The sequence below is a fragment of the Tamandua tetradactyla genome, chromosome 9, assembly GCF_023851605.1.
Source record: "Tamandua tetradactyla isolate mTamTet1 chromosome 9, mTamTet1.pri, whole genome shotgun sequence".
NCBI classification, from domain to species: domain Eukaryota; kingdom Metazoa; phylum Chordata; class Mammalia; order Pilosa; family Myrmecophagidae; genus Tamandua; species Tamandua tetradactyla.
The window spans coordinates 13,742,375-13,755,941 of record NC_135335.1 but is presented as its reverse complement, the minus strand read 5'-3'; the positions used below and the strand labels follow the sequence as shown (position 1 = coordinate 13,755,941).

General features: G+C 46.4%; 1 protein-coding gene and 1 long non-coding RNA gene across 9 annotated transcripts; one reads left to right on the top strand and one right to left on the bottom strand.

Annotated features, from left to right (window-relative positions):
* Nucleotides 1-325: 325 nt before the first annotated feature.
* On the bottom strand, nucleotides 326-9,421 carry LOC143646746 (uncharacterized). Of its 5 annotated transcripts, XR_013157600.1 has the most exons (5): nucleotides 8,527-8,815; nucleotides 8,305-8,389; nucleotides 7,452-7,682; nucleotides 3,220-3,344; nucleotides 326-2,470 (listed from the first exon to the last, which is right to left on the bottom strand). It is a non-coding gene; the product is annotated as an uncharacterized LOC143646746 (long non-coding RNA). The 5 variants fall into 5 exon arrangements; XR_013157601.1 differs by lacking the exons at nucleotides 8,305-8,389; nucleotides 8,527-8,815 and adding an exon at nucleotides 9,136-9,421; XR_013157602.1 differs by lacking the exon at nucleotides 8,305-8,389 and having other exon boundaries at nucleotides 8,784-8,862.
* TMEM216 (transmembrane protein 216) lies at nucleotides 8,365-13,032 on the top strand. Of its 4 annotated transcripts, none has more exons than XM_077116036.1 (5): nucleotides 8,365-8,982; nucleotides 9,543-9,644; nucleotides 10,181-10,273; nucleotides 11,968-12,169; nucleotides 12,449-13,032. In XM_077116036.1, the coding sequence occupies exons 1-5, from the start codon at nucleotides 8,880-8,882 to the stop codon at nucleotides 12,462-12,464; spliced, it is 516 nt and encodes a 171-aa protein (XP_076972151.1). In that variant the 5' UTR covers nucleotides 8,365-8,879; the 3' UTR covers nucleotides 12,465-13,032. The 4 variants fall into 4 exon arrangements, with proteins under 4 accessions (XP_076972151.1, XP_076972152.1, XP_076972154.1 ...); XM_077116037.1 differs by having other exon boundaries at nucleotides 8,893-8,996; XM_077116039.1 differs by lacking the exon at nucleotides 8,365-8,982 and adding an exon at nucleotides 9,059-9,158.
* The last annotated feature ends 535 nt before the right edge of the window (nucleotides 13,033-13,567 follow it).

Sequence of the window (13,567 nt, the reverse complement as noted above, 5' to 3'; positions counted from 1 at the left end):
TGTTTTGTGACCTTTTGTTGAAACCTGAAAAATATTAACATTTTTCATGTGTGTTTTGGTTTGCTAAAGCTGATGAACTGCAATATACCAGAAATGGACTGGCTTTTAACAATGGGGATTTATTAGCTTACAAGTTCACAATTCTAAGGCTGTGAAAATGTCCCTGAAGGCATTTGGAACTCCAGAATTCCAAAACAATTCAAAACTCAGTTCCTAACAGCTCAAAAGTTTTGGTGGGGGGACCGATCCATGGAGCTACCTACCCTGCCATCTTGCCACAATCTTTTCCGTACCTTAAATTAAAAACAAAAACAAAAAAGACAACTAACTTAAAAAATGTTTATATAATATATAATAATCAGAGGTATTAGCTATGATTCTTAGAGAAGCTAGCATGGACAGTGCCACCCCTTCCCATTCCCCAAACCAGTTTTCTAACCATCTTGTAAGAGAGTCGTCAATGCCTGAATTTTTCACCAATTCTTCAGATAAGGCCCTCAGATCTTGTAAAGCTTTGGTGATAGTTCCATTTGGGGCTGTATTATTGGGGATAAATGTACAACAACTACCCCCAACCATAATGCCAATGCCTCCCTTTTTGTCTAACATTATGTCTAGGGCCATCCTATTCACCCAGGTCATTCGGCTAGCAGCATTCAACTGTTTTGCTATTCCCTCAACTGCATCCTTGACGTAACAGATAAATCTCTGCTGATTAATCGAATCTACATTTTTGTTGATGGTGATCCACCAGAATAATGATGCCGTAAACCTTGCAGGTACTTGGCTTTTAGCCTTAAGCTCATCTGGGATTTCCCTTGGCACCCCTATACTGTCTAAATCAACTTGATCCTCTTCCTTTCCAAATGCCGGGGTATATGGCATGGCCAATGGACCAGAGCACACAGGTTCCCTTCCACTCCTTGGGCAAATCTGGTCAGAGGATGCCCTTTCCACAATACCACCAAAGGCCTGCTCATGGTGTGGGGAAACTGGAGAAACTGCCAGTGCTCTCCTCAGTCATACTCCATGCTTGGGTTACGCAAGACCATGGTTCTAAGGTGCTGGAGACCTTCTTCCCATCTAGAGACAGGCAAGTGGTTTTTTGAACCAAGACAAGAAGCCAGTATGGCCTTGACATTTCCACTCTTGACTGGAGGGAAAAGAGAGGACAACATACTACAATTTCCACCAGGAGGGACAGTCTGAAAAAGGAGTACCATGCACTTGAACTCCTTTTCGTGTTCCTCCATACCCATTGGGAAGGGCACGACAAGAACAGTGGGTTGGTCTGTTGTGTAAGCATAACAGCTGCTCTTGTCTGGACTCTGGACTATATATTTGATCCATTCCACCCAGGCATTTGTATCTTTGCAACCTGTTCTTGCCCTTATGGTTTGCTCTAATTTTTCTATCCTGTCCACCCTGACAACTTTTGGATCATCCTGTGTTAGGGAACTAACCCCTAGCTGAGTGTCCTTTGGTGCTATCAAAGGGCCAACCGAAAAGGACGTTGTTGGTGCTGGGGAGAGGACCTGCACCTAGAACCTTCCCAGAGCCTCCCCTCCAGTAAATCTTACCCACATTCCATATACTCATCAGGGGAGGTACACCTGTTGAGCCCAAACTGAATTTCCCACCCTGAGTGGTGATATTGATTTCATCTGCTTTTTTGATCATCATCAGTGCAGGCTTATACTGGAGATCTTGGCAGTTTGGTGGGGGGTTTTCTTCATAAAAGGGTATTTTATTTTGGAGGTTCTGCCATATTTGTGAGCTCCAGTCACTGGCAGTAGTACATCCCTTATATTGGGTAGTCTACTACACACTATCCCAGGGTGGCAAGGCCCCTGTGACCGAGGGGAGTATTTGTGATAGCTTTCTGGCTCTGGACACAGGCACCCATTTTCCCAACTTAATCGCTGCTGACTCATCAAGTTTCCATGGTCCACCACTTGGCAAGCATTTTTGGGGGCTCTAAACCTTCAGTTACACTCACCACCAGTTTGACAAGGCGTACTATGTCCCCAGTTTGGTGCATTATGATTAGTATAATTATTCTCATTTTTAAATTGGGCCTCAGATCCCTCATCTGTCCTTTGACCAGGTTCACTATTAATTATGTTAGGTAAAAATACAGACTCCAAAACCCTCAAATCCGAAAACCCACTTTATCACCAAACTATTGTCTCTTTAATGTAATTTTTAAAGGGTCTGAAGTTGGACTTATTTCCCAGGAATCAAACTTATCATCTTGCTCAGGTACGGGTCCTTTCACTCGGGTATAGCAGATCCAGCCCTTCTCTGCCATCTGGACAGCTGTCTCAGTTGTCAACAGAACTTGATAGGGGCCTTCCCAGGAGGTTGAAGTTTGGACTCTTTCCACAATTTGATGAGGACCCAACTGCCAGGTTGGTATTGATGGACAGCAAATTCAAGACGTGCAGTCTGAGCCAGCAAGCCACGGTGCCTGAGGGATGACAGAGTAGAGGACAAAGCCAGGACATAATTCTTAAGAGGTCCTTTGAGTCTAAGGAAGGGAGATCCCTAGTTTTTCTTGGAAAAGGCAAGCCAATGAGCATTTCATAAGGGGAGGTCCCTAACTCTTTCCTAGGGGCAGTTCTAATTCTTAGCAGAGCTACAGGGAGACACTTAGTCCAAGGTAACTTGGTTTTAAGACCAGTTTAGAAAGATGCTTCTTTAAGGTTTGATTCATTCTTTCCCACCCTTCCTGGGGATGGCAGATGCCAGGGTGTGTGAAAATCTCATGCGAAGCATAACACCTCACAGTACATTGGAGGTAAAGTGGCCACCATTGTCAGAATTGATATTCTCTACCGACCCATAGTGGGGAACAATCTGTTCAAGGATAATTTTGGAAGTTCCTTCGGCTGTAGCTGAGATTAGAGGATATGCCTCCACCCAACCTATCAGATGGGCTACAAGAACCAGAATATATTTTAGCCGTCCTTTTGGAGGCATCTCAGTGTAATCAACTTGAATGCTCTGAAACGGCCCGACGCCTGGTTCCCTTTTCCCTTGTACCTGTTTCCTTAGAACTTTTTATTGCTTTTTTGGCAAATTATGCACCATTCACATATTCGTTTAGCTATGGTGTAGAGACCCACACACCCAAACTGTTTAAGAATCAGGTCACACCTGGCTGGTACTCCCCTAGTGACTTCCCTGATGTTAGACTGCTAAAATTTTCCTCATTACCTGTTTATCCAACTGCCATCTGCCTGCCATCCGGGAGGACCTGTCTTCTCTGACTGTCTGGGCTTGCTCCCAATTGTTCCAGTTCCTTTATGTCCTTCTCAGGGAATACAAGGACTTCAAATTCCCTGGGAAATGGAGGGTATTAAGACCATTACCTTCAATGGGGGCAAAGGGAAGCTTCCTTAGGCTTTTCATCTGCCAACCTGTTGCCCTTTGCCTCAAAGGTACGCCTTTCTGGTGTCCATTTACGTGCACCACTGATATCTCCCTTGGTAAGAGTAGATTAATTAATACTTGTTTTATTAATTCTCTGTGGACCAATGCCTTCCCCTGGCTATTAATTAGTCCCCTTTCTTCCCAGATTTTTCCAAAGGTGTGACTACCCCGAAGGCATACTTAGAGTCAGTGTAGACTGTACCATCTTTTCCTTCTAATAATCTGAGGGCTTGGTTTAATACATACAGCTTGCAAGTTTGAGCTGACCAATCATTGGGCAATCTACTAGCTTCCTTACTTCACAAGTTAGTCCATCCACAATTGCATAACCATTGTGCCTCTTTCCCAATAGGACCCCAGAAGACCCATCTAGGAACAGTTTTTCTCCTGAATGTAAGGGGAGCTCCCCCAGGTCAGGCCAAACTTGCGTTTGATATTCAGGTAAGTCCAAACAGTCACGTTCAAGGATTTCTGTCTGGTCAGGCCCTTTCCAAAGAAAGGAGGCCAGGTTCAAGCTATTGTCTACAGTCAAAACCAAGTCATCCTTTTCCATTAAGATTGCCTTGTACTTCAGGATTCAGGAATCAGTCAGCCACCTCCCTGCCTTTTGGGATAAAACAGTCCTGACCTGATGAGGAGTGCTGACCACTAATGCCCCTCCAAAGGTTTGTTTCCTACTTTCTTCTACTAGGAGAGTGGGTGCTGCAGCAGCCTGAATGCACCTGGGCCATCTTCCGGAGACAGGTCCAAAAGTTTAGAAAGGAAGGTTTCGGGTCTCCTTTGGCCTCCCCAGGGTTGGGTTAGTAGCCCTAATGCTGTTCCTTTATCTACTGTAGCAAATAGATGGAGAGGTTTCTCGAGGGAGGGGAGAGTTAGGACAGGAGCCTTCATCAGTGCCCGTCTGAGCCCTTCTGCAGCTCCTACTCCCCCCTCCCTCCACTCTAATTTGTCAGGCTCTTCCTCTAACAGTTTTTGGTATAACCCTTTAGTTGGAGAGGCTGAAGAATCTACCTACAACCTACAGTACACCACTAATCCTAAGAACTTCCTTAGTTCCCTCTTTGTCCAGGGAAGAGGCGATCTAATTATGGCCTGAATTCTCTCTGGATTTACTTTCCTTTTTTCCCTTCACTTACGAGATGGCCTAAGTATTTAACTTCCCTTTTCACAACCTGTAGTTTTATTTTTTGATACCCTTAGTTCTTGGCCCCCCAGGAAGCTCAACAGGTCCCCTGCAGCCTGGGCAATGCCCTAGCTTTTCTTTACCCGATATTAACAGATCATTTACATACTGTAAAAGGGTAATTTCAGATGGGATAGAAAACCTTCCCAACACTTTTTCTAGTTCCTTCCCAAAGAGATTGGGGGACTCTGTGAAGCCCTGGGGTAGGACCATCCACCTATATTGCTGCCTCCTTCTAGTGAAGGGATTTTCCCATTCAAAGGCGAACAAGTCCCTACTCTCTGGGGTAAGAGGGCAGACCCAAAAGGCACCCTTCGGATCTACTACACTGAACCACTTATGATGGTAGGGAATCCATCATAGGAGCATATAAGGGTTAGGGACCACGGGGTGTCTAACCTGAACAATTTGATTGATGGCTCTCAGGTCCTGAACCACCCTCCAGCTACCAGCTGCTTTCTGGGTGGGAAGAACGGGATTACTGAAAGGGGACATTCAGTTTCCCAGAGCCCATCTCGAAGGAGACCTTCGATGACTGGATGATGTCCTTGTCTCCCCTTCAATGGGATGGGAGACTCTTTTTGACAAACCACCTCCCCTTCCTTTTACATTTTAATTTTTATAGAGGAAACGTGCAACTCCCCCACTTCCCTCCCTCACCCATACTTTTTCTTGGATGCCTTTCTTATCTTTCTCGGTAAGCAAGGCTTAAGACAACTTCTACTTGGCCATCCCTCACCTCCAGGTCCAGTCCCATGGGTATTATCAGATCTCTTCCCAATAAATTACTCCCAGCTTCTGAACAGGGAACTTATAATTTGGTTCCCTTCTCAACAGATATTAGTAGGTTTGAAAATGGGGACTTGAAACCTTTCGCCTTTTACTCCCCAAACCGTGACAGAGCTACCAGAGAATTCAATCCCCTTTGGGATGTGGTGCACGGAAGATGGAGCTGCCACAGTGTCTACCAAAAATGTAATTGCTTCTTGAATATAGACCCACCTTCAGATTTACCAAAGTCTCCTGGTGGGCTCTTGAGGCAAGGGGCCTCTGACCTCCCCAATCTTCAAAATTCATCAGGGGTCTCACCCCGACCTTCTTTCTTTAAACTCAACCACTCCCCTTTAACATGTTATCCCACAGTGATACACAGAACTGCTGTGTCCCGGGCCCTCCTCTCTCCTTTATTTCCTCTAGCTCCAACTCTCTATCTTGCCTGTGCCTGTCTCCTCCCTGCTTTATCTCTAATCTCTTCTTGACCATGTGGTCATCATGTGCTTATCATGACTTTAGCTTTCTGCTTATCTTTTGTCTTCCTATCTCACAAATACTTTCTGGGATTCTCCAGATTACTCTTCCAGTGGTTTATCCATCTATTTTCTAGATCTTTTTCTATCAGGCCAAGATCCCTTCACAGCTGACCTTTAATATTCCTCGGGCCACACGACTATTAGGGTCCATTCCTGAGTATTTCTTTGCCTGGTCTCTCAACCTTTGTAGGTAAGCAGAAGGAGTCTCATCATTTTCTTGGGCCACCTCAAAGGCCTTATTTAAGTTCTGAGATTTGGGTATTAACAACTATACCCCTTGTATAATGAGGTCTCTAAGATTTCTCATTTGTACCCTGTCTTCCTCATCATTATTATCCCAGTTGGAATCTACATTAGGGAACTGCTGCTCTGCTGCCATCATCCCTTGTCCAGGTGGGGGCTGCCTCTCTCATTTTTCCATAGATGCCCTCCTCACCTGTGCCCTTTCTTCCCCCATGAGGATGTAAATGCAGACCAGGTGTATAAGCTGGGCCCTAAAAATTGATCCAGTTGTTCACCTAGCCCTACTGGATCATCCAGTAACGATTTCATTTCTTTTCTTAAAGTTCCTCATTTCTGTACTGGTCAAGGGGACACTGACATAACCAGTTTCCCCTGGTCCAATAGGAACTTCTCTAAGAGGGAATATCGACTTATAAGGCCTATGCTACCTCACCCTTTTACCCTCAGGAGCCCTCGGAAATGGAAAATTCCATCTTTCTTACGTTGTTCCACCTCCTTCCTCAATGGTTGGTGGACTGTCACAGGTGGAACAGTTGGCCCTGATTGCCCCTCCCGCTCCCTGAGGCAGGTGGGGGTGGGGAATGCATGTTAGTCTTCTTGGGCCTTCAGGGTCCAACAGTCCCTGTCCTGGGGGAGGAGCACAGGGCAGGAAAGACTCAATAAAGGATCCCAGGCTTTAGCTTCTAAAGATTTAGCCTCTGACTCTGCTACCTTTACAGGATAAAGAGGACTCTCCCTTCCCTTTAGCCAACACTTGGCATAATCCGAGTCATCTTTCGAGAAAGGGTTCTTATTAGCATAAAGCACGAGGTTTGTACAAATCCAACCCTCATCTGCCCCGTATTTTGGCCAGAATATATCGGACAGCACAACGCTTTCTTTGGTCATAATATAACAACAATATTTAACCATTTCCTTTTTGTCCTTCCCCTTTGTTCCATAATTATCAGCCCAATATTTTAACATTCTCCCTAATGGACTGTCCAGGGGAATGTCCCCTGAACGTCTACCAGCACCCCCTCCCTTTCTTCTCCAGGTAAGCCGCCTGCCTCTATTCCCCATCCTGTGTCTTGCCAAGGTCCCTTTCTCTCATCCCTGTTTCACTTTCACCGTCTCCAGCCCCCTTTTCCTCACGGTGGTTTGGGACCCGGCACATGTTTGGGCGTCTCAGATACACACACACACACACACACACACACATACACACACACACACTCCACCTCAGACTCATCAGGATCCTTCCTGACCACCCAGGCAATACTTAACAGCCGATTTCTTACCTTGGTCCGTGCACAGAGTTGCTTGCTTACTGTGAGGCAGCCCCTCCTCTTTCTCGTTCACAGTCGGTGGCTCGAAGCATCCCGGCTGTCGGCAGCTGGCCCCCAGTGACAGAGTTTAAGACCGCTCAATCAGCGGGGTGCGCCTTCCCTTCCTCCTGGGGGTGGGTGGGTGCTCCTGCGAAGCCTGGGATCCCGGAAGGGCCCCCAAAGTTGTCAGAACGAACGCCGTACCTGAAGGAGAACAAACGCTCATCCGATTGCGGAGGAGAAGACAATTTATTCACCATCTTGCAAGAACGGGCGCCTAGAGGAACACACAAGGGGGGCTGGAGCCAAACCACAGAAGCTGAAAGTTATTCCTGTGCCGGACCCGCAGTCCCTCCCGTTTCTCGGCTGATCGGCTACCCCAGAGGTTACAGCCTATCCGGATAATCTAACTACTGTGAACTTCCCGCCGCAGGTTCCCCCTTTGTTTACGTTTTACCTTTTCAATGACCCTGGCCATTAAGGATTCGGCCTTGCGTCAGAAGCCCTCCCCTTTCCCTGCCTGCGTCACCTTTGTGAGAGCTAAGCTTAGTTTGATTCTCACAGGTTGGAGCAAATCAGAGCCTGCGAGGTGGAGGAGAGGAGTACAGGGCTGCATACTGCACCACCCACCCTCCAAACTGTCACAGCTCTTCTGGGCAGGCCTGCTTCTTACACATTACTCTCTCCAGGCTTCCAAGGCCCCCTTCCCTTTAAGCCCTGGAGAAATAACAATTACTGCCTCTTTTCACCCAGGGATCAACAGCAGCTCCCCACCCCCACCCCCGCCCCTACACACACACACACACACACACACACACACACACACCAGCCAGGACTCCAGTACTGTTCCTTGAAGATTAGCCACTCTCTTCAAATCGCTGTTTCGACTCTGCCATGTGTCCTCAAGGACCCTGACAACGGAGTCACAGTCAAGTCAGCCTGCGTCCGCTCAAAGCTCTTTCTCTTTCCACTCCCCTGCCCCAAATCGGAACCAGGCTTCAAAACCCAAGAAGCTCTCCTTCCGATTCCTTTCAGTGTCCCTGACTACCTGGTACGTAAACGTGCCGCACAAAAGACCAAGGCTAAACCCCAGCAGGCGTTTGCTGAGCAGCATGGGGCACCCCGACTCCGTCCCCGGGCGGTTGTTAGGAAAGAGAACCGCGGGGCTAGGATCTGTCTGCCAATTCTCTGGATCCATTGTCACAACTGGCCCCTCCTGCCCAAAGCGCAGCAACGCAGGGCGACAGCGTCGCGGGAGGCCAATGCTCGCCAGCCCCCACGAACTGCGCTCTCTGCCAGCAGCACCTGCAGCCACGGCTCCTCCCGGCGCACGCGCAGACGGCACCCAGGGCGGCTCCGCCCGGGGCAGCCATAGAGTACGGCGAGCGGGCAGAAAGGCCAATGCGGGCCGCTCCATCCTCCGCTTCCCGCGGCGCCTCGCTGCTCCCGGAGCGGAGACTGCCGCGTATGCAGTTTCCATGGGGACGGAAGATGGCGCCGCGAGGTGAGGTTCCGGAGGTGTGTGAGTCGCTGGCCCCCCGTCTCCCCCCACTCCGACCTCCCTTCTCTCCCAGAGCTCGACCTAAACACTCCGCTGTCAGGTGGTGAAGACATTGCTCCTCACATGTCCAAAGCGGGGTTTTGTAGCCTCACCCACCTTGAGAGCCCGAAGGTCTCGAGGTGCGGTCTCAGACACCCCCAAATCCTTGGCTGGCTTTGTTCCAGGCCGGCTCGGTTAGGAATGCGCCGCGTGACCTTGAACAGGCCAGTGTCGAATAGTGATGGGATGAGATCTTAGCGGCGCCTGTCGGCTGGGATACCCTCTGAGCTTCCTCTTGGCTTTCACCTCCGAACCCGAAAGACAGAGTTGGGTTTGGCGGTTGATTCCGAGGAGAAATGGGGAGGGAAGGAAGACCCCTCACAACCCAACAGCCTTTCCCCCCAGCAGCGACCTCGGGTTTTCCCAAGTTAGACACCGAACGGTGCAGGGAAAGGAGATTGAACTCCCCCCACACCCCCCCCCCCCCCCCCGCCCAACCCTTTTGTCTGTGTCCATCTTTTCAGGTAAACGGTTGTCCTCCACGCCCCTGGAAATCCTGTTTTTTCTGAACGGGTGGTATTATGCTACCTATTTCCTGCTGGAACTCTTCATATTTCTCTATAAAGGTAAGGCTTGGGGCTTGACTAACCGTGCTCCAATATCCCTTCCCCACTTCACCCCAGAGCCTATTTCCATTCTTTTCTGCCTCTTGTAGCTTCTCTTCACTGCAAGGCAGAAGTCTCTTCATTAGATAGTTTCCTGGAGAATAAGTAGGAAGACTCTCAGTAAGAATTTCTTGAGTTTAGGAAATGAATTAGTCTCCATTTTGACTCGCCCATCACTTTTCTTTGTTCAATTCAGTCTAAGGCCATTGGTGACCCTCAGAAACTATTTAGTGGCCTGTGTGCCTACGTTTGTCAGATCATGTGGATGTGTCCACAGGTTTTTGGAATTAAGAATAAAACCCCATAATAATGGGCCTCCCTCTAACAAACATAGTCACACTATGAGTTAACTTATCCCACAGCTGTAATAGCGTCTACATTCTCACTAACTAGTTTTTGGAAAGCTGATAAGACTCATCTCTTTCTTCCCAAGTGTGTGGGAGTCCTTGTGGGTGCTGTTATGTGTTGTTTGCAAACCATGTCTTTCTTATTGGCAGGTCTCCTATTGCCATATCCAACAGCCAACCTCATACTGGATGTGGTGATGCTTTTCCTTTATCTTGGAATTGAAGTCATTCGACTCTTTTTTGGTGAGTATTATTCAGAGAATATTTCCATTCTTTATGAGATAAGTTGGTATCTGTAACTTGATTAACAAGAAAAAGTACATAACCCAGGCTCACAATCAGATTCGATTTGTGGGATATGCCCTTACTGCTTCTGAAGTTTCAAGCTGCCTTATATTTTGGATCAAGATTTGCCTGTCTGTTGCTCTGTAAGGGCTAGTGGTGGGCAGCAGTATGGGAGCTTAGATAATTCCTTCCCAGCTGCCTAACTGCTCTAAGAGTTCCGGGTTCCTCTGAATGGTTTGCTTTGGGAGACTGGTTTTCACTGTAACTCTGAGTCCAGGCAGTAGATGCCTTCACAGATCAGCACTCAATAAGATCCCCTCTACTTCTCTGAATAAGGATCTCTTTAGGGTAAGTTTTTTTTTGTTTTTTTGTCTTTTTGTTCCTGACATTTTATTCAGCATACTGTCCTTAAGGGTCATCCACTTAGTTGTCCACCTCAGAACCATAGCTCCCCCTTCCATTCCTCAGTATTTTTACCCTTAGGCCACCTCCATCCATTGCGAATCGCCAACACTCCGCCATAAACACCAGTAAATGTCCATTTGTGTCCACACTCTCAGTTCCTCCTGTCAACGGGGTTGCAAGATCATATGGCAACCCCACCTCTTTAGGACACGTTTTTATATCCCCAGAAATACTGAGAAAGTCCCTTTTTAGTTAGAATATCCCATCTCTGAATACGATGCCAAATCACAGATTGAGAAAAAAATACTTGCAACACATAGGACAAACAAGATAAAAAAGGCTCATATAAATTATTAAGGAAAAGAATTTAATAATAAAAAGCAAACTAAAACAACAAAGTAACATTTTCACTCATAGATTGGTAAAGATTAAATTATGATACCCAGTATTAGAGAAGGTGTGGGGAACAGGTATTTTTATATACTCTAGGTGGATATGATATGTAAAATTCATATCCTTAGACCCAACAATTTCACTTTCAAAACTGATTAAAAAAATTTCCATAAATCTATGGAAATATTTTAATCTATACAGGAGTGTTTATTGCCTCATGCTCTGTAACATTAAGCGTTAGAAGCAGTATAAAGGCCCATCAATACAAGATTAGTTAAATTATGGTATTGGCTCAGTAGACTTGTATATAGCCATTAAAAAAGAATGTGGTATTTGTGTGTGTGAAAAAATTTCTAAATGGGAAAAAATAATTTGCAAAGCAGTTTGTAAAACATGAGTATCTTTATAATGATAAACAGGAATATGTGAGTATAAACATATAAAAATCTAGACTAATATACATTGGTCTGTAATAATGGCTATCTCCAGGGGGTGGGGTCACAGGTGAAAGGTCACAGGGGCATTTCACATTTTATATTTGCTAAAATTATTTTCCATATTAGTTGAAAATTTTCAATGATTACGTGTTATTTTTATAATTAAAAAAAAAAGTTTTTTAACCTAAATAAAGATCCCATTATCCCTTGAGTGGGAGCCAGACTGGAAAGAGGCCCTTTAGGGTGAAGACTCCAATCCTGCATCTCTCCCAGTGGGACTCCATTTATAAATCTCCACAGCCCCATTCAGGATAATTTTTCTCTGTCTTGCCAGACCATCACATCCCCACCCACCTTTCCTCTAAAGCCAGGGAAAGCAGGCCACTTGGAGGTGACTCCATAAGCTGTGTCTGACAGGTACAAAGGGAAACCTCTGCCAAAGAAAGATGCCACTTGGTATTAGCGTGGCCTTGACCTTTCCGTCCGCTGTGATGGCCTCCTATTACCTGCTGCTGCAGACCTACGTGCTCCGCCTGGAAGCCATCATGAATGGCATCTTGCTCTTCTTCTGTGGTTCAGAGCTGCTGCTTGAGGTGCTCACCATGGCTGCTTTCTCCAGGTATTGCTGCCAAGGGGACAGTTCCCATCCCTGAGGGTTGGGTTCCCATCCCATCCCAGGGAGGCATTCATTGTTCTTCTGAAGCCTGAGGGCTCTAGTGGACTTTTAAGGGGAAAAGGGTGTCTATGGACTGCCCTTCCCATTTAAGGTAGACAGTTACCTGCTTAGGGATATTCTCCTTGTTCTTTGGGGTCAAGAGGCTTGGAATATAGAGCAGTTTGGGCTAGCCACTCTTATTCACTGGTCTCTTAACATTTTGTTTCTTTCTTTTGTCATCAGTATGGACAGGATTTGAAGTACAAAAATGTCAGCCAGCAGTCCTGGAAGGCTGGCACCACAAACACTTCTGGCACTTTAGCCATACCAGCGGGAAATGGTGGGTCAAGTTGTCCTGGGGAAGGCTGCAGCTTTTTCTCAGCACAGACATTTGAGTAACAAACCGAGCATAAAGCCACTGGACACCGCCTTCTAAACCAGGATCATCAACCCAAGAGATTCTTCTACACTCCAGTATAGGGAGGGGCAAGGTCATTCCTATCCTAGACCTTCTCAGAACGAATTCCCTGCTGACCTCAAGCACTCCTCTTTGATCATTGTGGCCAGAGCATCTTGGGTGAACCGTCTAGGCATGTTGGGCTTCCGGCAGGACCTGGGCCACCTCCTCCCTGTGCACGCCGTGCCACACCTGTTCCACACAAGCACGGAGAGCCTCATGATGGTGTGGTCCCAGAGTGACGCAAAAGCCTTTCATCCCATCCCTCAAAAAAGAGAAAACTGCAGGACATTTTTAGTAGCTCATAGTGCTATTTTTCTATTCTCATCATGAAACAAACATTTTTTATAATAAATGTGTATTTTCTGTTGTGGGGGTTGCAGCCTTTTCCTTATGGCACATTTCCCTAGAACTTTGTATGTTTTAAGAGAGGGTAGAGATTGTTCTCAGGCTGTGATTAGTTACATAGTGTGGACACAAAGGCCATGGTGAAGGTATCTGGGTGTTTTTTTTTTTTTTCCAAGCTGTGGCCTGAATTACCCCAAAAGCACTGCCAATCTCTTTTCTTGATTGCAGTCTGTCATCCTACAAAAGAATGGTTATATCCTCCACCTCTGCCCCCAAGTCAACATCTTGTCTCTCGTTCCTCATACAGAGAAGTTACCAACACTTCTGGCACTTTAGCCATACCAGTGGGGAATGTGTAATTAGAAGCATTTATAACAAACTGGTATTTATTTTAAAATTTTGAGTTAATGAATAAGGAAGATATACTTTTTTTAAAGCCATCTTTAAAACTGTTCTTCATCTTGCTTGGTAGCATCGTTTTGTTGTTTGCTCTTTCTTACTTCCTGTCTTCTCTAGGAGTCTACCCAAAACATATAGTAAACAAGCATAACCAACTA